The 25000-nt window shown below is 39.1% G+C and overlaps 1 protein-coding gene across 7 annotated transcripts in view; it reads left to right on the top strand.

Moving 5' to 3' along the window:
- The first annotated feature begins 2720 nt into the window (after positions 1–2720).
- The window catches only part of afap1l1a (actin filament associated protein 1-like 1a), a 44704-nt gene continuing 22424 nt past the window's right edge, over positions 2721–25000 (top strand). For 2 of the 7 annotated variants that reach the window (XM_047353746.1, XM_047353743.1), the window contains exon 1: positions 21465–21669. In XM_047353746.1, the coding sequence (XP_047209702.1) occupies positions 21639–21669 (31 nt within the window). In that variant the 5' untranslated portion in view covers positions 21465–21638. Of the gene's footprint in view, positions 2862–21463; positions 21670–25000 lie in introns of those variants that run through there. The other 5 variants (XM_047353744.1, XM_047353748.1, XM_047353747.1 and 2 more) reach the window with 5 other exon arrangements.

Genomic DNA, 25000 nt, shown 5'->3' with positions numbered 1-25000 from the left:
TTTTATAGATAAATATGTCAGCTCAATAAAAGTTAAGAACTGCCAAAAGACTATTGGTTGAGATAGTTTCTGTGGTAAAGCAGGAATCTAGATTCGGCTCAAATCAAATTGCTAGCAAGCTGAGTTTCTCATCCCAGTGGCAGATATTACCATTGAATAGCATATCTTAGCTGTTGTAAACAGGTTTACATGCCACCTTGTTAGAATAGATTTATGAAAAAAAGGTTTATTAGTGTTTCATTGTTTTTTTATTTCTTTTTTACATAGAAGGCAAAACAAATTAGCAAAAGCTTCTTAATAATTTGTCACGGTGTTTATAAAAGTATTCATACCCCTTGAACTTTTACACATATTGTCACATTACAACCACAAACATGAATATATTTTATTGGAATTTTTTGTGAGACACAGACACAAAGTGATTTACAATTGTGAAGTGGAACGAAAATTATACATGATTTCAAACATTAAAAAAAAACGAAAACTGCAGAATGCAAAAATATTCACCCCCCTTTACTCTGAGTTCAACCAATTGCCTTCAGAAGTTGTTTGATGATTGCTAATGGCTAAATGGAGTTTAGACAATTCAGAAAATTCAGAATGAAAGACTCACCTTCACCATCTCCACCTTCCAATGACTCTTCTGTGTTTCTCCCGGCCTTCCAATCAGCATCCTGTCCGTCTGATTCTCCATCCAATCACCTTCCGACACCTTGCTTTTAAAGGACCTTCAGCTGTGTTCATCCTCGCTTGTCAGCTGAGCTCATCCCACCTCCACCATCTTCCTTCACATCTACTCCTGGCTTCCTCGCACTCTGGCCGCCAATCCACCACCAGTGTCGGATCAGGGGGAAGACATCTCTAAATTTAAACCTTTCAAATGTTCATCTTAGCTCATGTCATTCTCAGCATTCATGTCTTCCTCCCAGGTCTGAGCGCCAAAGAAATAACCATGTAATTTCTCATCATTAAAACTTTTCGAATTGCCATCCCTTTCTTTGAGTCTTTTCAGATTGAAATAGTGTCCATCTGTGTGTAATCTAATCTCAGTACCAATACAGCTGCTCTGTGACGGTCTCAGAGGTTGGTTAAGAGAATATTGGGGAGCAAACAGCATCATGAAGTCCAAGGAACACACCAGACAGGTCAGTGATAAAGTTGTGGAGACGTTTAAAGCCGGCTTAGGGTATAAAAAGATTTCCCAAGCTTTAAACATCTCATGGAGCACTGTTCAATCCATCATCCAGACATCCGAAATGAGTATGGAACAACTGTAAACCTACCAAGGCAAGACCGTCCACCTAAACTTACAGGCCGAACAAGGAGAGCACTGATCAGAGATGCGGCCAAGAGGTCCATGGTGACTCTGGACGAACTGCAGAAATCCACAGCTGCACAAATGTGATCTTTATGGAAGAGTGGAGAGAAGAAAGCCATTGTTTAAAGAAAACATTAGAAGTCCCATTTGAAGTCTGCCAGAAGCCATGTTGGAGACACAGCAAACATGTGGAAGAAGGTGCTTGTGTCAGACGAGACCAAAATTGAACTTTTTGGCCAAAATGCAAAGCTATGTGCGGCGGAGAACTAACATATCACATTACTCTGAACACACCATCACCACTGTCAGATATGGTGGTGGCAGCATCCTGCTCTGGGGGTGCTTATCTTCAGTAGGGATGGGGAAGGTGGTCAGAGTTGATGGGAAGATGCATTAAGCCAAATACAAGGCAATCTTGGAAGAAAACCTGTTGGAGTCTGCAAAAGACTTTAGACTGCAGCAGGACAATGACCCTAAACATAAAGCCAGGGCTACAAAGTAATGGTCTAAAACAAAACATATTAATGTGTTAGAATGGTCCAGTCAAAGTCCAGACCTAAACCCAATTAAGAATCTGTGGCAAGATCTGAAAACTGCTGTTCACAAATGCTCTCCGTCTAATCTGACTGAGTTTGAATTATTTTGCAAAGAAGAATGGGCCAAATTGTCAGTCACTAGATGTGCAAAGCTGGTAGAGACATCCTCTAAAAGACTTGCAGCTGTAATTGCAGCAAAATGTGGTTCCACAAGGTATTAACTCAGGGTGGCTGAATACCTTTGCACAATGCCCTTTTCAGTTTTCTATTTGTAAAAACAAACAAAAAAATCTTGAGTGTCTTTTAGTTTGTTAAATTTACATAATATCTACTGAGTAATATTGATTACCCATTGAAATATTTTATCAGTACATGTAGGTAACACATAGACTACACATATCCTCAGAACCTTGCATCAACAAAATATGTCAGTCAAAGCCCTCACTTCAGTAACAATTAAATTAGCAGTTTATTCTCATGTGAAATAATATTAATAAAATAACCTATGCAAGACTTTGCAAAACATGTTTTTGTTGTTCGTCAGATCCTTTGTCAATTTAATCTTTTTCTTTGGAGCTAGAATTGTGGGTCTGCTTTACCTTTGTACAGCATTAGTTTCACCTTGTTTTACAACATTTTTCCCTTCCAGAATTGAAGATATTTAACTGTTACATAATTTCAAAAGGAGGGAAAGTACATTGAGAGTAATGCCAGATAGCAGATGCCCAACTGCAACACTGTATTTTCAATTAGCTCAGTGGGGTCAACACATTGAAATCTCTCAAGTCAGGAGAGGCTGTTTTGGAAGGAGGGTCAGGGGCGGGCGTTAGGACCCAGCGGGGAGGTTCCCGGCTTGCTGATCTGTGTTGTATCGCCTGGATCTGTCAGCGGCTGCAGCTCTCCTTCCACACTCCCTCACACTGTCAACCTAGTATGGGCCCGCACTAATTTCTCAAGTTCTCACAGGGAGAGCATCAGCTGAACAATGGACGCAAACGGCACCTCATGTGAGTACCGGGGACTTGTCTTCTCATCCTAACCTCTGCTGCGGAATAAACACAAGATGCAAATCTGAATCTTTGTTTTTTGTCTCGTTGTGATGTTTGTGTTTTTCTCCTCTCACACTTTGACTTAATGACAGTTTATATTTATATTAATAGATTACTGTCTAATTCAAACCTTTCTGTTTTTATCCTGTTTAATCTCAACTGAAACTCACCAATCTTCTCTGGTCCTCTGTCTCTGCTGTTACTGCTAACACTTATTAAGATGTGATTTCAACATTTCTTGAACTAATAATTTTCCTCAATGTTGGATTATCAGAGAATGTATTTCCTAATGTGTGTTTAAAAATAGTGCAAAACCGAATGGGTGGGCTTGCTCAGAATTATTCAATTTTTAACTCCACCAGCAGTGAAATTCTTGCAGATTTTCAGCACTTTTGTGTTGAAATAGCTAGAAATGCTAAATTTGTTCAACCACTGTGGTTTCTCTTTTTTTTAGGGAGGAACCTATTCCCCCTGAACATAAGAAAAACAAATCCACTTCCTCCCTGTCTGAGGTTTAGATGATGCATTGATAACGCAAGGTGCAACCTACTGCTGTCATGAAAATGTGGTTTTATGATTTTTGAAGGGTTTGTTTATGTTTGTTTTGGCCCCTTCAGTTGATCTTTCTTAATACAAATCTGTAAAGAGTCTTGCTGCAAGCTGACATGTGGAGGTGATTATATTCCATCTAATGAACATTTTTCCTCAACTGACTGAAGCCGAAGGGAAGTGGGACAAACAGCATATGTGCTCATTTATCATATTTCCAGTATTTGTTCAACACTCCTTTAGTCTGCAAGCAAAAAAGGAAACCTTGCATTGACATTTTCCACTTGTCCATCTCATACTTAGCCTTATTCTGTCCTAACTTCACCAGTGCACGAGGATTACAGGGCTGTTATTGTTGTTAATGTGTTTGGTGTGTAGACAAACTATCTGAGGAAGGAAGTCTTTACGTCTTCTTCAGGGTGTGTACAATCCCCATTTGTCATTCCTATCTGTCTTGACACACACACACGCACAAGAACGCAATTTAATTAGCTGAGACGTGTGGTTCAGCAAACACCACAAGACTTAACACACTGTGGTCACTGGAGATCAGCCCAATGTTTATGTTGTCTTTAAGTCCCCTGATTGGCCTCTGGTGGTGTTTAGATTACTTTTACTTGATTTGGTCTGAATAGCAAAACAGTGTGATTTTAAATTGCCCAAGGCGTTGCTTTCACATCGTTTCCTTTATAGCATTGTGTTATAGTGATCAATTCTAAATCTCATGCAAACAAAAAGCTACAATTATTTTAACTTTTTTGTTCCAGAATGGATTAAACTAGTAAAAAAACTCAACACTACTAACTATTGCACATGGAACAGTATCTTTATTGAAGAGATGAAAGGCAAGAGAAAAAAGCGGGGTATACGCTGAGGTATTATTGATATCAGATGCATTCAAATCAAAAGGAAACAGATACTTAAAGATTGATCTGAAGTGAAACAGTTGCTCAAAGATAATATCGACATTTTAAAGGCATCAGCACTGCTAATCTTCTGTCTGCCAGTCATGAAACATTCTTCTAAGGTGCATGAGGGGTTGAATTCTTATCTGTCATTTTTCATACCAACATCACTAAATGTGGGTTTAACACAGAGACGTTTTAAAGATATGGCTTTTGGCTAGGTTTGTTTTCATCAACCGCCTCGGTTTTGCTACAGTCTTCTCATAGTCCCATGTTTCCTCTGTTATTCATCTTCATAAAAAACAGAAGTCTTAACAACAGGTATCTTCTAGCAACGCCATGTGGCAAAGTAAGTATAAGCTATTATTATAAACCTGAGATATGAAGGAGTGTGCTTTAGTTATTGATTAACCTGCTACAGTGAGAAGCTTAAGAACAGCCTTTCTACTGGTGACACTTCAGCTGTATGGACCGGTCTGAGAAACCTGAGTGCCAAGAGCCCCTCCACCCATCCTGAACAGAGTCGTCTCCTGGCCAACCGTCTGAATGGCTTCTACTGCAGACATGACAAGAAGCCATTCACACCTCAAGCCATCTCCTCCACATCCCATTCAGGAACAAGTTCTTCCCATAAAGCAACCAACCCCCCACCATCAGATCCTCTGCCTGCACTAAAGATCTCCGGGGAAGATGTAAATAGGCTCTTTCAGCGCATGAAAACAAAGAAAGCTGGAGGACCTGATAATGTCTCCCCATCATGCCTGAAAACCTGCGCACATCAACTTGCTCCGATCTTCACAAGGATCTTCAACAAGTCACTGGAGAAATGTGAGGTCCCCTCCTGCCTCAAACGATCCACCATCATCCCGGTTCCCAAGAAACCCACCTGACTACAGGCCTGTAGCCCTGACGTCTGTGGTCATGAAGTCCTTTGAGCGGCTGGTGTTGAAGCACCTGAAAGACATCACTGGCCCCCTGTTGGACCCCCTGCAATTTGCTTACCGAGCAAACAGGTCGGCATATGATGCTGTTAACTTAGGTCTACACTTCATCCTGCAACACCTCGACCACCCAGGGACGTACGCCAGGATCCTGTTTGTAGACTTCAGCTCGGCCTTCAACACCATCATACCAGACATCCTCCACCAGAAGCTCACCCAGCTCAACGTCCCAGCCTCCATCTGTCAGTGGATCAACAGCTTCCTGACAGACCGACAGCAGCAGGTGAGACTGGGGAGCATCTTCTCCGGAACCAGATCAATAAGTACTGGTGCCCCCCAGGGGTGTGTTCTATCCCCACTCCTCTTCTCCCTGTACACAAATGACTGCACCTCATCGGACTCGTCCGTGAAACTCCTTAAGTTTGCAGACGACACCACTGTCATTGGTCTGATCCAGGACGGTGATGAGACTGCATACAGACAGCAGGTGGATCGGCTGGTACACTGGTGCAGTCAGAACTACCTTCAACTCAACCCACTCAAGACTGTGGAAATGGTGGTGGACTTTCGGAGAACACCACCCCCATACACCCCCCTCACCATCCTCAACAACACTGTATCGGCCATGGACCACTTCAGGTTCTTAGGAACCACCATCTCTGAGGACCTGAGATGGTCTTCGCACATAGACACTGTTCGAAAGAAGGTCCAGCAGAGACTGTACTTCCTGAGGCAACTCAAGAAGTTCAACCTTCCACAGGAGCTGTTGGTCATCTTCTATACTGCCGTCATTCAGTCTGTCCTGTCTTCATCCATCTCAGTGTGGTTTGGCTCATCCACAAAACAGGACAGGTCCAGACTGTAACAAATAATCAGGACTGCAGAGAGAATAATCAGGGCTGACCTTCCCTCCATCCAGGACTTATACAGGTCTATGGTCAAGAAAAGAGCTGCCAAAATCTCTGCAGACCCCACACACCCTGCACATAAACTGTTTAGAGTTTTACCTTCAGGCCGCCGCTACAGAGCGCTGTTTACTAAAACCAGCCGCCACAGAGACAGTTTCTTCCCCCAGGCTGTTTCTCTGATGAACATTTAATAAAGTACAGAACAACAGCATACAGATGTTGCAAATGCACCTTTTTTATTAGATATGTGTATATTGTACATTGTAAATTGTAAATTTGTATATTCTGTAATGCAGAATATTGCATTGTACATTGTAAATTTTAAATTGTAAATTTGTATATTCTGTAATGCAAAAACAGAACAAAAGAGCAAAGTGTACCGGAGGCAAATTCCTTGTTTGTATGTACGAACTTGGCAATAAAGCTGATTCTGATCTCTGTTTGAAAAATCAATTTCAATGTAACGGAGAAAGTAGTTCTTGAGTTGCCCTTTTGTGTGAATAGAGTCTACTAATAAATACTCATTTGGGCACGTTTGCATTGAAGTAAGCATTTTTTGTTCACACTAAAATTGTTGGTAGTGCTTTTGTACATTAAGAGTTGATCCACTCACATTTGTTTTTTTTTAGCTAAAGAAAATTTTTAAAATTCCTTTAATTGTCCACATACTCCTTAATCCACTTTCCAGCTGCTGCTTTTTAATGATCTAGATAGATTCCTTCGTTTTCTTCGTTTGTTCTAAGAGCATTACAGGTGGTATGCATAGTTATGTTTTATAGACTACTGGTATACTGTAGGCAGATACTGGTACAGTGTAAGCTGGTCACTCATTCTAGTAACTAATCTATATGTGGTTGCTGTTTCGGAGTATCTTATAAATGATATCAAAAGTATATCTTTAACATTCTTACAAACATAGTAGGTTACAAAAGTCTTTAACAATTCTCTAAAATTTGGAAATTGTTTGTGTAGCATTTTCGGTACCTGGTAAAAAAGAAACAGTGACAGACATTATGTGGAAGATTTGAAAGCACTATATTGGAACTGGCTAACTGGCTACCAATCCTAAAGTTAACATCTGCTTCGTACTGTCATATAACACTAAAAGGTTATTTCACAGAGTTTAATAACTCTTTAATTCATTTGATCATCTCTAGTTAAAAATATAACATACTTGGACTAATGGAAGTTTAACGGGATAATTCTACACTGAACACAGATCTTTAAAACATAGTTTGGCATTTATGAAACACCTATTTTATTTGTAAAACAAAAAAAACAAACAAAAAAAAAAACAGAGAATTTACCAAAACCTTAGCTTGTTTCCATGAAAACTGCAATGCAATGGCTATTTTCAGATTCTTTAAAACTGATTTAGGAAGCAGTTACTGTGTTAATGGAATTAAAGGATTCCTTGTTTCCCTAAATTATCAGATATGTTCTTACCTTGCAAGCTGGATGTAGCGTTACACACCTAGTTTGTGGAAATGCATCAGCATTTGAATGCTTCCTTGAACAACATGATCAGAACAGTATTTAAGAAAGGTTCAGGGGGGAGGATGGGTCTTCAGCACATGCCCCTTTAGTGGTCTCTGCATCTAGAGTAATCAAACCTTTTGTCTGTGGTCCTAAATCTCACATTTTAACCTTTTTATATGTCTATATTTCACCAGTTATTCACTGCAGTGCACTTTGTTTACTTTATTCTAGTATATAGAGGGACTTTCTAGTAAATACTGTTATTTTTGTGTTTTTCTCTACTAGATCAGGCTTAAAGCCTGAGCAGTTTATTATTTATTTTTTTCTAATTAAGGATAAGCTTCAGAATAAAGTTCATTTTATTAGTTGCCTCATGCTCCACTCTAAAAGGCAGAGTGTAGACTGGGTGTAGCAGGGGGAGAGGCTGTCTCTTCAGAGATGCATTGCAGTAAAGGGATTGTGTGTGTAATGTCATCCAGCTGATGTGGTCAGTTATAGCTATTGTAGCTATTGTCACGCTGTACTTTCAGGCGAGGAATTTTCCATTATGTAGGCAAAAAATATGTGTATTGTCACTCCAAACACAAGTCAGCTGCATGCATATGGAATCCCCATTCCAGCCATGCCTTTTTGCTCACATGGTGGCTGGAGTGCTCCTCATACCCTCTGACAAATACATGAATAGAGAACCTGTGAGCTTGCAATCAAATTTTGTATTTTTTGCAATTTACAGCCAAGTCAAGGCAGACAAAAGATAAGGAAACGGGTAGCAGCTAACTAAATTTCAACTTTGGTGACTCCGGTTAGCAGGGCAAAAGTGCACAATTTAAATGCAGTCTGCTTTCGTCAAAGAGCGAGACCTCACAGTGTAGCCATTGATGCCTATTTACCTCTATATACAGTATATTCTGCAACTTGTATTTCCTCTCAATCGAAACTGTGCTTTAGATCCAACATATGTCAAACATTGTAATTGTTCTCCAAAATAAAAGATGAGTCACTAACTAACTCTTAGTGCTAGCTAAAATAACCCCAGTCATGTTTTAGCGTTGAGATGTTGCTCAGTTCCCAGCCTTATAGTTTTCACAATAACAAAATAGCATTCTTGGGTATAATTTTGTTTCAGCCTTTTGTTCTGCTTTACCTTTCTGCTTTAAATGCTTTAATAAAAAACAGACCAAATAAATAAATAAATTCATACTAGTAACTGCTTTTCTGACCTCATTAGAGCAGCTTCCAGCACTCAGATTACTCTCACATAATTTTTGAGCTTTATCAGACATTATCAACAGCCCTTTGACATGAAAAGCTGTGCAGACTCTTCTATGACAAGATGGGAGAATAAAATAGCACATTCAGTGTTCTATGCATGCGTGCCCCATCATGCTTAAGCTGTATATCATGGATTATTGTGGAGCAGTCCTATAAAAAAGTGGAATTCCCCTCCTCAACAAGAGTAGGAGATCAGTGTAATTCATGTGGCTGGGATGTGTGCAGGGATCTCTGTGATGTAGCTCATGTAGGAGTGCACATGTGCATTGTGTAAAGGCAGTGGTCAGTGTCTGTATGGCTGTTTACATTGGGTTTCTATGGGGATATGGTACTGCATTCAGGACTGTTTCAGAGTGTATTTGAAACTCAGAAGTGTTCTGTTGCAGATGGTGAGGTGACTCTGCCTGGGGTGTGCGTGCACACTTGTACAAACAGTACAGGAAAATGTTTCAATTTATTGAAGGGACTTGGCAGTATAGGACCTACCTAACCTGTTATCAGTTGGGGGTTCATGTATGTTGACACCAGCCTTAATTTAGTAAGATTCATGCTAATATGATGGTGGGGGAAGTAAATCCTCAGGGCTCTCTGTGAGAAAAAAAAGCTTATGGCATAAAATGTTCTGGGGAAACCTAAAACCTTTAAACATAGTTTCTTTGTAATCATAGCTTTCTTTAATCAAATGTGATCTTTCTGAAATTTCACCGGAGATGATCATTATCGCCATCTACATGGGAAGTAGGGTGGCAGATCTCGGTTCCTGTTAAATGTTTATATAGAAAATAGATAAGCTGCAAAATGTATAAACGCTCAGATATTCAGAATTTCAAGTATCCACTTCGGTTCAAATCTTTAGAGTTTATAAAAGGTTCAGTATTTGTTTCAACTCGATACTGTTTTCTGGTGGTACTGTAGAGTCCTTGCTTTTAGCTTTTATAAAGAGAACACTAAACATTGAGATAACTGTTAAACAGATCCTTTTTTTTTTCATTTATCTATATGATGCAACAGAGCAATTATCCCAAGTGCCTGCTTTTACCATTCCAGGTATGCCTGCAGGTTTAACGGTTGGAAAATGACACTGTTGGAAGCTCTTTACAATTAACATTTCAAAAGTGAGGTACTACTCATCAAGCAGGATGGCAAGTCTTTGACTATGTGTTTATTTTAAATAGGAAATAATGTGGATATTCTGAACTTGATTGTTTTGAGTAACTTATTACTTGGTCGAAATGTGTTGTAAGTATTTGTAACTTTTACATTCACTTGTTTTCCCTGGTAGTCATCACATAAGACTAGGGCTACATACTTCCAAAATGATGGATATATTCAAAAATCACAAAATGGTTAGTGTGTCCTACTTTTTAACTGAAAAACGTAACATAGTGCACTAACCCTGCAAATCCAAAAAGAAGACAAAGTTGCCTTTTTCTCCAGTGTTGGCTGTGTTTCTGTGTGTATGTCAATGTGTGTGTGTGTGCGTGTCTGTTACGTGTATTTTACCCTTGTCTGTTCAACATCAGTGAAGCTGGGCTTCCACTTGCAAAATAGCATTTTTCTCAGTATGTGAAGACTAGTCTGTCTTGGAGACATAGCCTGGTGGTGATGTCATAGCACCCAGGGCAGATATGGGATCTGAATTATACTCCTCTCCTCTATTGGGCCTTTGTCTGGCAGCAGGCTGACTCAAGCCTCCTATGCCATCCTGGACTTGAATAAATCAGAGTGAAAAGTGAAAAATGAGGCCAAGGCTGAGGGATTGGAGGGGGGTGTAGCAGACAGAGATCCCCTAATATTGATCAGCTTCCTGGCCTTTGACCTTCAGCCATATTGAGAAACTGCCCAGATGCAATTATGGCCACCTGTTCAGTGTGACTATTTTGCGATCAAACTTCTTTGAACCATCTGCCCTTTCTGTCTTCTTCTTTTCAATGTCGAGAGGAAACAGGGAATTTCCCTGGATGGTTTGCTAGTGGGTCACTATAGTTACGCAAAGACAGACATGCTTAATAATCAGCTGTTGATTTCTGTAGTTTCATCAGACTTTTTAGATTTGATATGTTAAACATGGAGTAAAATATTAACCAGAGTTACCATGTGGTGGTGTTTAGTCTTGTTGTGTGCCTCCCAGTTTGAAGAAAAAGTGTGCTAATGTGAAATAACAAGCTGGAAGTAGAAGCAGGTCTGATATAACTTGTAGTACATGAGCCCTCTACCCCCACTGCAGTGCAAGTAAATTTTATTTGATGTCTGTATTTATATGTATGTTAAAGTTTGTGCTTTAACTGTCAAGACTGACTGCACAAATGCGAGTTTGAATGCAATGTCAGACCAACATTGTACTCCAGGGTTGGTCCTGGTGCAAGCGATTTGAAACACATCGGCTCCACAGTTTCTAATGGCAAAGGAGGCTTTGCTACACTTTCAGCAGTTTTTCTTAAACAGTGGGCATTGCTGCTCATAAAATGTAGGGCAAATGCAAATGAATGATGCCAAAAGAGGAGTGGTAAGGAAAGAGCATTACATAAACATCTGTAACTACTCTTTTTTGCTTCTTCTGCTTTTAATGAGTTTTTGAAGTTTCCGAAACGTTTGCAATCATTATATCCTCTTTGGATCATTCAGATGTGCAGATGCCTTTACAAATTATCCTTCGTACAGATGATTCTAGTTGCTTTGTCTAGAACCATTTCCATGGCACAAAACAAGTTACAGAAATCCACAAACTGACAGAACCCAAAATACCTAAAACAATCGTCATTAAATTTTACAATATTTTGGAGTGGGGTTAAGCGCACAACCATCGTGGGTTCGATTCCTGGCCCGTTGACCTTTGCTGCATGTCTTCCCCTCTCTCTCCACCCCATTTCCTAATGGTCAACTTACAAAATAAGAGCTCCTAGTGCCACACAATTAAAAATTACAATATTTAAATGTAAATTTATGAAGAAAAAGAACAACCTTTTAGATTTTTTTTTCTCTTTGACATGATTTACTGGAAGCACTGAAATATGTCTCAAGCCGAATTTTCATACAATTCATATTGAAACATAGAGTAGGCATGTTGTAGTCTGACACTTTATCAATATTCTACGCATTTAGTTGGAGAAAATCCCTGAGGCCAAGCACACTTCACATGCAGGATTAAAAGGGTTGCATCAGCTTTTCAACAAGTGCCTGTAGATTTTGCCTTCACAGAAAGAAAATAACATTTAGGCAGATTCTTTTTAACAAAACTTAAACTAAAATGCTTTCTCTACATATATTTACTTCCACCGTTTTCCTTGAAGTCTTTTCAGTGTCTCAGATTCTGATTTTGATGATCTGAAAATATCAGGTTTTTGTAATTTTTTACAGGAGGGTAATTGAAATTTTAACCTCAGACTAAAGTTAAAGCAAATTAAAAGCCCCTGAACAAACACTCGATAGGTGCAGAAGGAAAATGAGCAGCAGTCTTTCACAAGCTTGACCTGTAACCAAGGCCTCTGAGATAAGCTCTTTAGCTATCACTTCTGCTTCACAGACTACTCTGTTGTGCTGAGACCACAGCTAGGGCTGTGTGTGTGTGTGTGTGTGTGTGTGTGTGTGTGTGTGTGTGTGTTTGTAACCTTTTCTCAACATCAAAAGCATCTGTCTAATGGCTGTCCTTCCAAAGAAAGTTAATGGTTACACAGGTGAGCTCTCAAGCCCTTAACTCTTCCACATCATCACCACATAAAAGCCCCTGTCAGCTATGAGATGACTTTTTGAAAGTTTTGGACTCTAGGATGAGCTCATTAGAGTTATCCAGTTAGAAATAAAGAGAAGGGTTATATTGAACCAAAAAGTTGGTAGATAAAGTGACTGCAAAATTGTTACATATCACCTTTGAACAATTATTTGCAATGACAAGTTGGTGTGAATCTAACCCCAGTTTCTATCTCAAACAGATTAAAATTGTGGTAAGGGTAGTAAGTAATTGTGCTGCGGAATGCAGGCTTTTGCATGCAGGATCTTGATAAATGCTGGAAAAGGCATTTAAAAGTAAGACATCTGCTGAATTGTCAGTTTGTAGGTTTGTGCAAAGCAGCTGGCTGCCGGTTTAAGAAAAAGAAAACAAACGTCCAGACTTGAGTAACTCAGAGTAAATTGTTGGGCATCTTCCAGCATGACAGCATTATGTGTGTTTGTACACTTGTATGGGGTCTGTGTTTTATGATATCCTGAAGCATCTTCCTGAGTTCAATAAAAACAGCAGGGAGAAAGGTTTTTTTTTTCTCATGTACAGCTCCTCCAGACAAAATAAGCTTTTCCACATGCTTTCAGCTATGCCTGCTCTAGATTTGTAGTCTGCATTTAGTGCAGTATGTTGATGCTAACATGTTTGTCTTAAGATTTCTGGCCATATGAATAATGTACCTGCCATAGTATGAGAAACAAATTTTCACCCTCGAGGATTCAACCTACATTTGCTTGGTGAAAACTGAGCTCCATTACAGTGTCATTTCTTTGAAATACAGCTCTAAGCAAAACACACTCAATACTATCTGATGGCAGAATCTAAGCAGAGCAATGAGAACGGGGTCACTAGACACACTAAAGTAAAAGTAGCTTTGGGTCAGCTGACAGGAAGAGGAAACAGAAGGCCGGAGGTGATAGGTGACGTCATTTGCTGAAGGAGGAAGTGCATCTCTATAGGGGGCACATGGGGCAACTCCATAAGGTTGGCTGATGTAGGAGAAGAAAATCATTTTTTGGCAGCAGACAGAATGAGAGTCATTGTCAAAGGATCTTCAGTAGCTATCAGAGCAACAATGGGTTTGAGTGACTTTCTTTACTTCCGTATGCAGGACAAACATGTAATAAAACTTATGTTGTGATTTATTTTTTTGTCTTTGGTTTCTCTCACACATTAGGACTGGGTTCCAATGTCCATCCATATTATATTTTCTAAATATTTTAAGCTTCTTTTTCAGACCTCACCTGAAGGAATTTAGCTTTATAAACATCTATGGATTTAACAAACTAAAACAGATTTCACTGAAACGTGCCTTAATAGCTTTTATAAAAGGGTAACTGAAACCAGCTATAAATACAACATTCAATTATTGAACTTACTGTTGTTTAAAACACAACATTAAGATTATGGTATTTAATTCAATGCAATTCAGTTTAGTCCAGTTCAGCTCTCAATATTTATGCAGCACCAGCCCACAACAAAAGTCAGCTCGAGAAACTTTACAAAACAAACTGGTGCAGTTCATATCCAGTTAAATAGAATCCACTGTTATCCAAACTAGGGCCTCATGCTATTGGGAAAACATGTTATTGCCACAAAAAATTTACATCTGGTGTAAGCGTTGCTGCCATGAGTCCATCCAACTGGCCACATATATTTGCATGTTAAATGTGAACGTATGGTTGTTGAAATATATTATCCTATAAATTATTGTATCCAAGCAGTCATGTGTGATCGCAATATTGGAAACATTAATTGGGTCGACGAGTGGGATTCAATATAGTGCAGCTCCAGTGTGAATCCAGTTACAACAACCTGGGCTGATTTGAACACAGTCCAATCATATTATCAGATTCAGATGCTATCACACATTATTATTAATTTTTTAATGTGTCGTTTCTTGGAATGTCAAGCATAACATAAAGCTGGTTCCCTGGCACGTGTTGGGCCAGGCTTTTTTTCGCTCTACAACAAGGATATCTATAGACAAAATCCTAATATCATGATTAAGTTTGACCTTTTTTATAGTTTTTAATTCGGCCATTTTAAGGTACAGCACCAAAAAATATTGGAAGCAAAAGAGGCAAACAAATGTAAAAAAGCTAAAACAGAAGGCAAATAAAATGCAATGCAGAAATTATTGCGCAGATTAACACAAAATGTTAGGCGCTCTTTATCATTATCAGCCAGTTTTGGAAGCCATTATGTCATGAAAAAAAGAATATTTGTGTGAAAAAGTTCTTCCTGGGGGTATGAATGTGGTTGAAAATGTCTCAGTGTTGAAATAATAACATGAAATAATTCAGCTTTTGGCTGTGTGTGAACTGAAATTTGCAACTGAATTTGCACAGCAATGGAAATAAAAGAGGATGGATGATGGCATAAGCAGGGGATTGGAATGTGGGATCACTCAGAATGAGGGGTTATTTTCTTGCTGTATTATGTTGTTTTATTCAGTATTCCTTTCAAAATTAAGAGAATCAATGTTTCCCTTCACTTTTATTCACTGCTAGTCTACAGAGACAACTTGGTTTAGAAAAAGAACATGGTTGGGAATGTTCGCAATACTTGGATGATAAATCCAACAGAGATATTACATGCAAGTATGGGTTCTTTTTCAGCATTCATATAGAAATCATAGATCCGGTTGTACACATCCCATACATGCAGTTTCTCATTCAGATGCATAATGTATTTTAAAAAATGCAGAATAAATTCATAATAAATAAAAACTCCATATCTGTAGATCTGCTTCTCCTCTGCTGATGACGTAAATTGCCAGAAAATGACTGTCAAGTCATAGTCATTAGATTGATATGCATTATCTTTCCGATGAAGCAGGACTGTCTCTGTTTACTTGTTGTGGGCTCTGGTGTTATCACTTCTGTAAATGCCCAGACATGTTGACAGCAGGAAGAAACGTCACACTTGGGAAATGCTTGGAATCTAAGGAGGACACTAGGAGGGCATTTCATCACGTTAAAGCAAAGGATATTGAGAGGAGACAGGGTTGGGACATGTTTTAATGCAATTAAAAACATTAAGTGCATCTGGTTTAGCTCACCTTTCTTTTCATGGTGTCTACATTGACCTTACTAATCTGTATTTGATGAAAGAGTGTGATAAAGTTTGTGGTTTATACACAAGTTAACATTTTGCCCTACAACTTTCTTGCAGGCATTGTCGGTAGTCATACAATGCCTTGCAAATTTATTCATACCCCTTATACTTTTTAACATTTTGCCACATAACAACCATATTTTATTGAGATTTTATATGACTGACTAAAACAAAGTAGTGAATAACGGCAAAGTGAAAGGGAAAGAATAATTGGCTTTGAAATTTCTTTAGAAATAAAAATCTGAAGAGGATGGCATGCAAATGCTTTCAGGCCCTTTTTACTCATGAATAAAATCACATGCCTTCAAAAGTCGCTTAATTATCAAAAAAAGTCTGCCTTTGTATAATTCAATCTCAGTGTACAGCTGCTGTGTGAATGCCTTAGAGGTGTGTAATGGAGTAAACAAATATGATGAAGCATCATGAAAACCAACAAACACACCAGACCGGTCCAGGATAAAGTTGTGAAGGGGTCTAAAGCAGAGTTAGATTATATAAGCAACAACTCAACCTATGAACATCTCGCATAGCACTGTTCAAGCTATCATTTGAAAACAGAAAACTGCAAACTAATGATCTATGCAGAGACATGACCATCTTGACAGGCCATGCAAAGAAAACATTAATTAGAGAAGTAGCAAAGAGGCCTGTAATAACTCTGGATTCTACAGTTCAGGTTGGACGGAACCAGTATTAAACCTGCCTTCTACAAATCTGGCCTCCAAGAGTAGTTAATTTGTTGAACGAAAGCTGAAGAAGATGCTCCCTGCACTGTGCCACAATGCCACAAGCAATGTAGAGGAACACAACAAACATGTGAGAGAAAGTGCTCTAGTCAGACAATACTAAAATTGAACTTTTTGGCAACATGCAAAATGGTATGTGTGGCAAAAAAATCAAACCCTGAGTGAAAAATTGTGGTTGCAGCATCATGCGGTGGGAATTATTTTTTTTCAGTAGTGACAGGGAAGCTAATCAGAGTTGATTGCAAGATGGATGGAACTAAATACAGGGTAGTCTAGAAGGAAAAATCTTATTGACGCAGCAAAAGACCCGAGACTGGGACAAAAGTTCATCTTCCAGCAGGACAACGACCCCAAACATACAGGCGGAGCTTCAATGGAATGTTTTGTATCAAAGTATCTTCATGTGTTACAATGGCTTATATGTAAAACTAAATGAGCATTCTTGGCAGGACAGCACAATGGATTTTGACAGATGTTTGCCATCTGGCTGAGGTTGTTCTATTTTGAAGAAAGGGATGGGGAAACAAAAATGACAAACTTGGTAGAGACAAATGTCAAAACACTTGCAAATGTTGGTTCTACCACCTTAAATCTGAGGATTGAATACACATTCAGACCATACTTTTCAGATTTGTATTTGTAAAAGAAATTTAAATAATTTTCCTTCAACTTCTGAATTTTGCTGTAATTCATGTCAGTCTTGTACAAAAAATCCCACTAAAATAGAGGTTTGTAGTTTTTACACGACACAATCTGGTATTGAAGAAAACCTCTCACATAGTTTTAAAACCGTTCTGTCTCTTTTACAGAAAAATCTCTACTGACTCAGTTAACCTGAGATAATATTATGCCTGCTCACAAAACAAAGTAGCAGAGTAATGTTTTTCAGCTGAAAAAGACACTCCCACACATTGTTTCTGAACGTCTCACGATCCTCAACCTGCTGCGTTCTTTTATGCCATATCAGGTTTGGAAGTGTTTGTGTATTCAACATGCCCAAAGACAATAGGGAAGGAGACGGTGTTCGGAAGAACTTTGTAGTCCTTTTATTCTGACCTCTTGTATAAATTTAAAGGTTCTCACAGAAGCTTTCTTTAGAGAACCTATAGTTCTATTTTTATGTTTTTGTTATACTTGTGGTACTTCAGAATTATACACTATTAATCTTTAATCTTGAATGTAGTAGAAAAATCTTGAGATTATCTCAAACCTCTTGTGATGTGAGATAAAAGGGGTGTGAATTTTACAGCTGAGTATAAACTGCAGTTCTCCTGCTGTCTGGTTGGCTAACGTGGGGTCACAGTTTCACTTGGGAGGTCAAAGTTCATATTGTCACCCTAAGCAGTGGTTTGTCAGGCCATGACCAAGTATTGCAAGCTGTGCCTGTCGAATTTGTCAAATCTAGTGCAATTTTAAAAACGATTGGGAAACACTATATGCCTCTGGGAAATTCTGGCTTTTGTACAATTAGAGTTTTGGAAACGGTCCAGTGTTACTCAAAATGTGCAGCTCTTGCATTGATCCAAAGAAGAAATCCAAAGATAAATACTTACTATATTTCTCTTTGTCATTTTGTATTTGAACAATTAATAGTTGGTTTGCATCTATGTAGTCTTTTAATAGCATAGCTACAGAAATATTCAGCAAGTGTGGATATAAGTGACCCATTTTAAAGAAAAATATATTTATTATTATGTGGAATTACAGGCATATGGACAGTTGACAGAAGTGGTACATAAATGAATTGTGACACCAATATTTTTGACCCTATATTTGGGTCAAGGTTCGTTTTAGGTTTTTTTTAGGTTTTGTGTTTTATTTAACTGCTTTGACTGACAGTGCAGCTCGAACGTCAGCACCCCTTTGCTTAAAGGTATTTTAAGCTGACATGTTTATGATGTCATTCAGTCAGTTTTAGAGGTGTACCAATGAACAATTTGTGGTCAGTTAACGATCAGTGTTTTAGACTACATTAATTATTTGGATTTAATGGTGAGGTGATTTACTATTTTTCATTGTGCCTTAGCAACTTATTAAACCTCAATTCTAATGATGTTGGGATGTTGTGTAAAATGTAAATAAAAACAGAATACAGTGATTTGCCAACCCTGTTCAACCTATGTGCAATTGAATTCATTGCAAGCGCAATATATTTAATGTTCAAAGTGATATACTTCATTGTTTTTTTTTGCGAATATTCACTCATTTTGAGCTTGGTGCTTGCAATATGTTCCAAAAAGCTGAGGAATGCTCAATATTCCAGAGGTGGGCATGGTAATTGGAAACAAGTGAGAGTCATGACTGGGTATAAAAGCAGCATCCCTGAAAGGCTCAGTTCTTCACAAGCAAGGACGGGGCAAGATTCACCACTTTGTGAACTACTGCGTGAGCAAATACGCTCACCAGCCACTTTATTAGGTACACCTGTCCAACTGCTCATTAATGCAAATTTCTAATCAGCCAATCACATTGCAGCAACTCAGTGTATGTAGACATGGTCAAGATGATCTGCTGCAGTTCAAACCGAGCATCAAAATGGGGAAGAAAGATGATTTAAGTCTCGTTGAACGTGACATGGTTGTTGGTTCCAGACGGGCTGATCTGAGTCTTTCAGAAACTGCTGATCTACTGAGATTTTCACGCACTACCATCTCTAGGGTTTACAGAGAATGGTCCGAAAAAGAAAATATCCAGTGAGCGGCAGTTCTGTGAGCGCAAATGCCTTGTTGATGCCAGAGGTCAGAGGAGAATGGCCAGACTGGTTCGAGCTGATAGAAAGGCAACAGTTACTCAAATAACCACTCGTTACAACTAAGGCATGCAGAAGAGCATCTCTGACCAACACGTCGAACCTTGAGGCAGATGGGCTACAGCAGCAGAAGACCACACCGGATGCCACTCCTGTCAGCTAAGAACAGGAAACTGATGGTACAATTCGCAAAGGCTCACCAAAATTGGACAAAAGAAGAATGGACAAATGTTGCCTGGTCTGATGAGTCTCAATTTCTGCTGCGACATTCACTCATAGGGTCAGAATTTGGTGTCAACAACATGAAAGCATGGATCCATCCTGCCTTGTATCAACGGTTCAGGCTGGTGGTGGTGGTGTAATGGTGTGGGGAATATTTTCTTGGCACACTTTGGGCCCCTTAGTACCAATTGAGCATTGTGTCATCGCCACAGCCTACCTGAGTATTGTTGCTGACAATGTCCATCCCTTTATGACCACAGTGTATCCATCTTCTGATGGATACTTCCAGCAGGATAACGTACCATGTCATAAAGCAGGAATCATCTAAGACTGGTTTCTTGGAACCTGACAGTGAGTTCACTGTACTCAAATGGCCTCCAAAGTCACCAGATCTTAATCCTATAGAGCACCTTTGAGATGTGGTGGAACGGGACATTCGAATCATGGGATCTAACATCATCGTCAAAAGATTCAGAGAATCTGGAGAAATCTCTGCACATAAGTGGCAAGGCAGTAAACCAACATTGAATGCTCAGGACCTTTAATCCCTCAGGAGGCACTGAATTGAAAAACGACATTCTGGAATAGATATTACCGCGTGGGCTCAGGAACACCTCAGTAAACCATTGTCAGTAAAAACAGTTCGCTGCTACATTTACAAGAGAAAGCTAAAACTCTTACATGCAAAGCCATATACTAACAACACCCAGAAACACCACCAACTTCTCTAGGCCCGAGCCAGTCTGAGATCGACTGACGCAAAGTAGAAAAGTGCGCTGTGGTCTGATGAGTCCACATTTCAAATTGGTTTTGGAAATCATGGAAGCCGTGTTCTCCCGGCCAGAGAGATAAATGACTATCCCGATTGTTATCACCTCAAAGTTTGAAAGCCAGCATCTGTGATGGTATGGGGGTGTGTTAGTGCCCAGTGCCACATCTGTGAAGGCACAGTTAATGCTAAAAGGTACATACAGGTTTTGGAGAAACATGTGCTGCCATCCAACCAACATCTTCTTCGGGGATGTCCCTGCTTATTTCAGCAAGACAATGCCAAGCCACGTTCTGCATGTGTTACAACAACAGGGCTTTCAGCCTTTTCCATGACTGACAAAGGTTGTAAGTCAGCTGAAGTCAGAGTTAATAATTCAATTTCCCTTGCTGTATTGCTTTAATAAAATGTTATTAAAAAGGATCAAAAATAAGTTAGAAGAGGCTAAACTTCAATCTAACCAACAATCTAACTTGTCCATCCCTGATGTAGCTCTGTAGGTTTAGAGACCTTTGGTACACCGACCATTTGACAGTATAAGCCTACTTTTAGGAGAGTGTTTTAACAATGTTAAATCTGTTTTTTTGTGGCACACATGGTTGTGTGTTGGACTGTGCAGGCTTGTGGGTTGTTTGTGCAGTGAGTGATTGAGGGCAGCATGCTTCGTCATGTTCGGGGCACTTGAATCTGCCTCAGGACAACAAGTCATCCACGTGGAACCCTTTAAGGTCTCCACTCACCTCTACCCCCACTTTACAAAAAATTGCTAAACCATGTCATGATTAGGCTTATTTTTTTTTAAACAATGCAGCTAACACATATTTTCAATTGTAGAGACAGCTTGAAAGAGAATATCTTTAGTGGTGTTAAAGTTACTTTAATTAACAGCAGTAACTGGGATATTTCTGTTTTTTTTTTACTTCACTGGGTGGTAGGCATTTTGTTCGGACGGTTGAAAAATGTGAAGGAATAAAGAATGTGGGTTAGCTATTAGTCGGTATGTGTTTTTACACAGCAAGCCTTTCCCAGGTGCTATACAATCCCCAAGCATTACAGTGGAGGGCAATCTAGCACGCTTACCCACACACACAATGCACACACACACTGCACCACCAGCTCCCTACCCCCCAAAAGGAAAAAAAGAGGAGGGTATACAGAGGGAGGTGGAGGGAGATAACAGATCAGATGGAGGAAGGGAGAGGTAAAAGGAGTGTGAATTCAGCCGACTGTAGTTAACCTCCAATGCAAGGGCTTCAAAGGACTGAGCGAGGCTGGGAAACTGACAGTGGAACATTATTTTTCTTGCAGCTATTTTGTGTATGAAGGACCTGGTTTGCTACCTTCCTAATTTTGCAGAATGGTGGGACTCTCATCCATTGCTGAGGAGGGTAAGTCTTGTTAGACTTTCTGGCTTATAATTACAATGGCAGGTATGTACAGTGAAAAGCCTGAATTACAGACAAAGGTGAAGGCATTTGTAAAGATGTTCCACTTTATTTCACTTCATAAATTCGGTTGTGTTTAATTAATGTCTTAAAACAAAATCTCATCACCTTGCCTGAATACCTATAAGGTGAATTCATGTACTGAGAAGCCATATGCTAGCAAAACCAAGTGGTGAAACATTGCTGTTTTAATCCCCCAAAGTCGCTGTGTGAGTGTGAACTGATCTGCTGGATGGGATGCAAGCAGTGATGTTGTGAAACAGAGCTGATGCTAAATCACAGAAATGTGTTACTTTTCCCTCACTGTGATGATATTTGTGTTTGCATTGGATGGCACGGAAAGTTGTGTCAGAATGAGGGAAGTCTTTTAGCATAACAGAGGAGTAGAAAGATGAACATATATATCTACGTGCACCCAGTTGAGGTCACAGTATTCTTCTCATTGGAGTTTGTCGGACATGTTAGCACAGGTGCTGAACTCACATTGTCCACCAAACCACACCCCACCACCCCCTCATCCCCTGCCGAGTTTAAACAAAAAAAAGGTACAACTGAAAGCTCCTTTTAAAGGCTTGAGTCTACTGTGTTAACCACTATCTCTTACAAATGTGTGCCCAGACTCAAATACAAATACATTATGTAGACTCTTGCACTCTTAACAAGGTGAGGAATTTTACTGGGGCTTTACAGCAGTTGTAAGACAAGTTTAAAGGGCTATACGTTTGAATGCTTACAGAGCTTCATAAAACTTTTCGAATTCATGCATCATCTTTTTCTCTCTTTAGGTTTTTAAAGCTTAAACATTCAAAATGTTTTTGAAAAACCTAAATCTCATTTATTAAAATACCACACATGCTTGTGTACATCTGTGATTCAGTAGTAAAATCAGTTTCGTTTTATCTAATTTTATATTGCTGCATTTGATTTGCACTCGCAAGTTATAATTTTAGAGTTTGAAGATGATAAATCAAAACTAAATTCCCCCCAAAGTTGGAATTATAATTTAGAAGGTCGGAGATCCTCAGCTAATCCTGAATTCAAGTTCCATGTGGATGCTGTACAAATAAAAACATTTTTAAAGTCACAAAAAAAAAGATTATTTGCTTGTTCAATAAATACCACAGATAGTACTGTACAATCTTATCTCTGACTATGTTCCTTTATGTGTTTAAATGCATAACATATGCAAAATATGTTGGTATCCAGTTGTATTTGCTCATAGAATTGATAAAAAAATGAATCTTTGCTTCAGACTCTTATTTTGCTGTAAGAAATGAAGTAGTTCTTGATATGCTCTTGGTTTTAGACAGAGTCAACAAATAAAGACTTCTTGCCAAGGTGGGTGACAACATTCAAAACACTGCAAAAATATTGAGACAGGCAGAATATGAATGAATTATAAGCATTTGCATCTGCTTCGGGGTTTTCTGTTGGCATTAAACAAAAGAGCTATTTCGCTCATGACTGTATTTGAAGATTGCAAAATCTAAAAGACTTTGAATGACCGAAACCAGAGCTGTTTTGTTCTACAGTAAACAGAGATTATATATATAACAGGTTTAGCTTTATGAAACATTGAATCTATTAATGAAACCACAGAAAGGGATTATTTACATTGCTTTTTTCCCATTAGACCACTTCAGAATTAGACAAGCATTAATACCACAGTATGGACTACCCCAACCTGGATGAGAATGTTCTGCATTAATGACAGATTCTTAAAACACAGCTTGAGATTTGTGAAACCTTTAAAGGTAATGCTCATCAAGAGCGCCGCAGAGCATCTTGCCAGTTAATGAATGTCAATTGACGCCTTTGAATATGTCTGGCTTTGATGTGCCTAAACAGGTCTGATCATTGGACTTCAGCCGTGAATAGTTATGTCTGAAGTGTTGAGTCTTTTAGAAAGAACACACTGAAAAAGGATTGATTGCAGTTACAATTTGGTGCATCAACTGGTGACTAGTTTTGCAGATTTTTTATAGGAAATATATTTTTTTTTATGTTTGTCTCAATCCATCAGTTTGCATTGCACATTAGTCTATTTGTGAGAACAGAAAAGGCATTTTAGCTCTCCTATGAAATTTGCACAAATTTAATCTCATTTACCAAATATCAAGGATCTTATCTCAGCTCATGAGACAAGAGTTGTAAGTATCTTTACAACCTAACAAATAACTATTTTCACTCTCAGTGGAATGGGGAACTATGCGGTGCTATGCTTGAAGATATCTAAATCAGGGTATTTATTTTGTTCAGATTTTGATGACTCACTGTCATGACATAAACAGCATCCTGTTCTATCCTGACTAGTTAGCACAACAGCAGCTAGCAAATCCTACTGGTTTTCTGATTTCCATCTGAAATAGGATAAATTCTCGCATCCGAGTGCTCACATTGAAGGTAAATTCAGTTCAGCCAAAATGATCATTTCAAACCAATAAACAGTTGCAGCATGGGTATATTAAAGGATTGTGCAAAGTTATAGTTGCATTGGCACCCATGTAAAAGTGATTCTCATGACATAACCAGAATTTTGAAGTTTGTCTTAAGCACCCTACATGTCAGATACTACGAAATAATTTCTCTTTGCTCATTTTGGCACAATTAAATGGGCTCTCTAATCCAAAAAATTGATTGGATAATCAGCTTTCTAAAGCATGTGTCCAAATTAAATAGTGAAATAGATCTTGAGTGCAAGCTGGAATTTCATGCCAACTGCCTGAAAAGCACTGCTTTGATTTCTGTGTTATGTTTGATTTAGTGCTGAGTGGTGTATATTTCAGTTACTTTACTCAGCGAATGAGTCACGCTGTGGAAGAGGTTTTGTCTTTCACCTGGTTAGGGGAAGTCCAGTGCTGAGCTGAAGCCAATATCTAAACAGCTGGAGCAGCTGGCAGGGAGACAACATTCACCAGGCCAAGACATCCTACTGAAAGCGAGCTTCCCCTCCTTCCACGAACTCCACTTCCTTATTTCCCCTGGGTGAATGGGATCTTAATGAGGCGACATTTCACGTCCCTGTGTGTATTAATTCCTCATGCCCAATTCTCGGAGCGTTTATTACAATGGAAGGAAACCACTCTAAGGTGGAAAGCAGTGTCTTTAAACAGAAACAGACAAACCCATGCCGGCTGTAGATGTTGACTGTAGCCATGGCAGAGCCCCCAGAGCCATTGTTGAGCCCATAGGAAGACCCGCCTCAGGAAACTATGCCTGTTTTTAGGGAGTGGGACTTTGAAACGAAGGACATACACCGCTGCCAAACAATAAA

Source organism: Girardinichthys multiradiatus, chromosome 23 (assembly GCF_021462225.1).
Source record: "Girardinichthys multiradiatus isolate DD_20200921_A chromosome 23, DD_fGirMul_XY1, whole genome shotgun sequence".
Lineage (NCBI taxonomy): Eukaryota > Metazoa > Chordata > Actinopteri > Cyprinodontiformes > Goodeidae > Girardinichthys > Girardinichthys multiradiatus.
The sequence above is the reverse complement of the archived record's forward strand: the minus strand, read 5'-3'. Positions and strand labels throughout refer to the sequence as shown.